Source organism: Egretta garzetta, unplaced genomic scaffold (assembly GCF_000687185.1).
Source record: "Egretta garzetta isolate BGI_Z169 unplaced genomic scaffold, ASM68718v1 scaffold69, whole genome shotgun sequence".
Taxonomy (NCBI): Eukaryota; Metazoa; Chordata; class Aves; order Pelecaniformes; family Ardeidae; genus Egretta; species Egretta garzetta.
In genome coordinates, this window is record NW_009260790.1 from 3,883,764 (window position 1) to 3,888,576 (window position 4,813).

A 4,813-nucleotide genomic window follows, 5' to 3' on the forward strand; every position below is an offset into this window, starting at 1 on the left:
CCTGCACCCAGGTGCCACACCCGTGGCATCGCTTTTGGGTGCAAAAGCGGGGGGAAATGGGTGTGAGGACCTACCACCACCCCCACTGCCTTCCTGCCAGTCCTGGTCCAGCTCCGCCAGTGCCAAGCCTGCAGGCGAGAGGGGGTTAGGGACAAGGAGGTGGCATGTGTTCCCCTTATGTTCCCCAGTGGCCCCCAGTGGCCCCAGGTGGCCCCAACTCACTGTGCTGGCAGTAGGGGCCGGTGTAGCCCTGCGGGCAGAGGCAGGCGTTGCCCTTGCAGGTGCCACCATGCAGGCAGGGGTTGCGGTGCAGGCAGCGGTCCTCCTCCCGCTCACAGCGTGGCCCTGGGGACACAGAAGGATGAGGCAGGTGAGCGTGAGGGTGGTCACCAACCCTCGGCTCACCTGCTGCCCCAGGGTTTGCCCTTGCACGCACACACACATGCAAGGCGAGTGTGCACATGAGGAGTGTGTGTGCACACACAGCGCCCACCGTACATGCTCATGCACGCCACACACACGTGCAGACACACATACATGGACATACAGACACGGCAGGTGCACACACATGCAAACTGCAGCCATGCATGCATGCTTATTGCACACATCACACCCGCATGCACGGCAGATACATGCAGTGCATGCATGCAGGGGCAGCAGATGCACCTGCTTGCAAACTGCACCCACGGTGCACACCCACGTGCACAGCACCCTTGCATGCACACCAAATGGATGCACACACGTCATACAATGCACACACGCAGACACCGCGCAGGAGCAGAAGATGCCCCTCCTTGCAAACTGCATGCATGCATACAGAGGGTACAGCATGCATGCAACTTGCATGTGCAGCATGCAGGCATCTGCAGCACGCACGCATGCACAGTCCATGTGCATGCACACACAGTGCAAATTCATGCACGCACAGTGCACGTCCATGCACAGCACACATGCATCTGCAGCACGCACGCATGCACACATGCATGCACAGTGCACGTGCATGCTCCATATGCAGCACATGTGCACGCATGGTGCATTTGCTTACACACAGTGCACATGCATGCACAGCACACATGCATGCACAGTGCATGGTGCACGTGCATGCTCCACATGCAGCACACAGGCATGCACGGTGCACATGCTTACGGTGCACATGCATGCACCACACACACACATGCACTCACAGTGCACATTCATGCACGCACAGTGCACAAGCATGCACAGCACGCATGCACACATGCATCCACAGTGCCACATCCTCCATATGCAGCACATGTGCATGCATGGTGCACTTGCCTACACACGGTGCACATGCATGCACAGCACACATGCATGCACAGTGCACGGTGCACATGTACGCTCCACATGCAGCACACGTGCACACACAGTGCACATGTGCACACACGGTGCACACGCATGCACTGCACACATGCACACTGCACGGTGCGTGTACATGCTCCACATGCAGCACATGTGCACGCACGGTGCACACGCTTGCACACCAGTGTGCACGCACGCTTGTGCAGCAAACACCCACAGTGCACCCGTGCAAACTGCCCAGGCGTGCAGACCCTGAGGCCCCGCTCGGACTCACCGCTGAAGCCAGGCGGGCAGAGGCAGCGGTAGGCAGAGGAGCCGGCAGGCAGGGGCAGGCAGCGGCCCCCATGCAGGCAGGCAGCGTGCAGGCAGGGTGAGCTCTGCCTGCACTGCCCCACACCCCGGCTCCGCAGGAAGCTGTAGGACAAATCCACCTTCTTCCCATTGATGGAGACCTGGGGGGACACCGGCAGGCGGGGGGTCAACCCCTGGTCCCTGTCCCCTGCCGAGGGGACCCAGGTGTCCGGGAGGGGATGGTGATGGGTGTCTCACCTCCCCAATGCAGCCCCGGAAGGAGGCATTGGTCGGGGGGCGCAGGGGGGGTTCGGTGCCACCCAAGTAAAGGGGGGAGCGTAGGTTGAGGCCTTGGCTCTTGCCGGGCGAGGAGCGTTTCACCGGGGCAGCGTCATCCACCACCAGCGTCCCATCCTTGTGCACCCGTTCAGCCATCACTCGGTGCCAGCGGCCAAGTGTCACCGGCTCGGTGCTCTGGAGCACCGCTGGGCCTGTGGGGACAGGACGATGGCATCATGGGAGCAGGGACACACACCAGGGGACACTGGGGATGTGTGGGGACCTGGGAGGTGCCTTGGGAGATGCTGGGGGACCCCGGTGATGCTTGGGGACCCCAGTGGTGACAGGAGACCCCGATGACACCAGGGGACCCCAATGGTGCCTGGGGACCCTGGCAGCCTCCAGGGACCAAAGTGATGCCAGGGGGACCCCGATGATGTCCAGGGCTCCTGGTGGCACCTGGGGACCCCACTGATGCTAAGGGACCCCGGTGGTGTGACAGTGATGCTCAGGGACACTGGCAGTGCCCGGGGGTTAAGGTGATGGCAGGGGACCCCAGGGATGCCAGGGGACCATGGTGACACACAGGGACCCAACTGATGCCCAGGGACCCTGGCAGCACCTGGGGACCCCCATGAGGCCAAGGGACCTTGAGGACACTTGGCGACACCAGTGGTGCCAAGGGACCCTAGAGATGCCAGGGGACCTCAGTGACAGACACCAAGGGACCCTGGTGACACTTGGGGACCTGAATGATGTCAAGGGACCCCAGTAATGCCAGGCCACCCCAACTATACCCTGGGTCCCCGGTCCCACCAGGACCCGGTCACTGTGCCAGCCTACCTGAGCCCAGCTCGTAGCGGAACTCGAGGTGGCCGCCGGCCATGGCCAAGGCAACGAAGTCCTCGACGGGGGCGGCTTTGCCGGCGCTGAAGAGCAGGAGCCCATCGGGTGCCAGCGGCAGGAACTCAGCCTCCACCCGCAGCTCGTGGTGGACGTTGGTGAGGGGCGGGTAGGAAACGAAGGCGCCCGCCTCGCCGAAGGACGGCACACTCACTGCCTCACCTGTGGCACCCCCAGGTCAGTGCCTGGCTGGTGGGACCCCATCCTCCCTCCCTGTGGTACCCATCTCCCCAGGGTGGTCCCCAGACCTGTGCCCGTGTCCTCAGGGTGGTCCCAACCCTGACCCATCTTCCCAGGGCGGTCCCAACCCTGTCCCCACCTCCCCAGGGTGCTCCCAGCCCTGTCCCCATCTCCTCAGGGTGGCCCCAGCCCTGTCCCCATCTCCCCAGGTCAGTCCCAGCCCCATCCCCATGTCCCCGGTGGCGCTCACCCTCGGTGCACCTCTCCCCAGCCTTGCCCAGGTGGCAGCGGCAGGTATAGCCCTGCCCGTCTGGCCGGTTGACGCAGGTGGCATCAGCCCCGCATGCCTCTGTAGGGTGACAAACTGTGAGTACCCATCCAGGGAGGGACATGGGGGAAAGTGCCGGCCGGGAAAGCCGTGGGGACAGCGGCAGACATAGGTACCACTCTCGGCGTCCTGGCACACGCCGCCGTTCTGGGGAGGGGAATATGGGTGTCAGCGATGGGTGGGGATGGGTGGGGATGGGTGGGCATCACCCACAGCCTCACCTGGCATGGCCGGTCCTGGCAGGTAGGACAACTGGTGACACCGTGCGCCTGCAGGTCCATGTCCCCAAAGGCCACCTCCTCCCCTTGGATGCGGAGCTGGCGCACGCAGCCTGCGGAAGGACGGAGGTGGGGGTGTGGGGGGGAGATGATGCTCAGCCCCCCACCCCATCCCAGGTGCCCCCCCAAACCCCATCACTCACCCATGAAGCCACGACTGAGCCCCGTCTTAGCCAGGGCACCGAAATCGGGGTACCCCCCCAGGTACAGCTCCTCGTTCAGATCCAGCCCTTGAAACTTCCCCTGCAGGCACACTCAAGTGAGCACCACCTCCAGCACCCTGACCCCCACCCAATACACATCCGCACACCCCCCCTCTTGAAATACCTGGGAGGTCCCATTAACCGGGGGGTGCCCATCCAGTGCCAGCGAACCCCGGGTGAGGTTGCGGAGGAGGCGGACAGTGTGGTACTCGCCCAGCCGCAGCGGCGTCGGGTGCCGAATGGTGGCCATGCCCGAACCAGCATCAAACCTTATATTTTGGGGGCACAATGGGTGTGGGAGGGTGCTGGCACCCATCTCCCCCCCCTCGCCCTGCTCCCATCGCAGCCCACTCCTGGGTCTCACCTAAATTCGGGGCGGCCGCCCACCAAACCGAAGGAGATGAAGTCGGCGCCGCTGGTTTTCCTCTGCCCGTTGTAGAGGAGAAGCCCTGTGGGGTGGCAGCGGGTCAGGCAGGATGGTGCTCACCTCAGGGGGGACCCCAAAACACCCCCAGGGTGGAGGAGAACCCCGCCAAGGCGGGAGGGGGCCGTGTTGAATAGAGCAGGAGAGCAGAGGGAGGGAGAGGGGAGGGCAGAGGAAAGCATGGGGGAGACACGGGGGGGACATGGGGACACATGCGGGGACACGGGGTCCCGTCAGCGCTCACCGTCAGCGGCGTCAGGTCGGAAGGTGATGAGGATCTCAAACCTCTTGTAGGCATCCTTGATGGTGGGCAGGGGGAGGAAGGAGCGGGGCGTCTGCCCGAAATAGGGCACCAGGCGCTCTGCAGGGATGAGGGGGTCAGAAGGGGTGGGGGTACATCACACCCATCCCCCCCCAACCTGTCCACCCATCTGTCCATCTGTCCATCCTCACCTCGGACCTTGAGGACGTAGTAAGCCGTCTCCTGGCCACGGCGGTTGGCGGCGGCGCAGGCGTAGACGCCGGCGTCCTCGTGGCGCACAGCTGGCAGCGTCAGGACGTTCCCCTCCACCCTGGCAGCCACTGGCAGCGCCCCCCCCCGCTGAGG

General features: G+C 64.1%; 1 protein-coding gene across 1 annotated transcript in view; it reads right to left on the reverse strand.

The window, feature by feature from the left end:
- HSPG2 (heparan sulfate proteoglycan 2) overlaps positions 1-4,813 on the reverse strand; it is a 39,123-nt gene that overhangs the window by 4,179 nt on the left and 30,131 nt on the right. Inside the window, 13 exon segments of the mRNA XM_035901879.1 lie at positions 8-128; positions 223-345; positions 1,595-1,772; positions 1,870-2,102; positions 2,734-2,955; positions 3,224-3,335; positions 3,338-3,448; positions 3,523-3,632; positions 3,723-3,822; positions 3,907-4,051; positions 4,147-4,231; positions 4,451-4,567; positions 4,660-4,807. Coding sequence (XP_035757772.1) covers positions 8-128; positions 223-345; positions 1,595-1,772; positions 1,870-2,102; positions 2,734-2,955; positions 3,224-3,335; positions 3,338-3,448; positions 3,523-3,632; positions 3,723-3,822; positions 3,907-4,051; positions 4,147-4,231; positions 4,451-4,567; positions 4,660-4,807 — 1,805 coding nt within the window.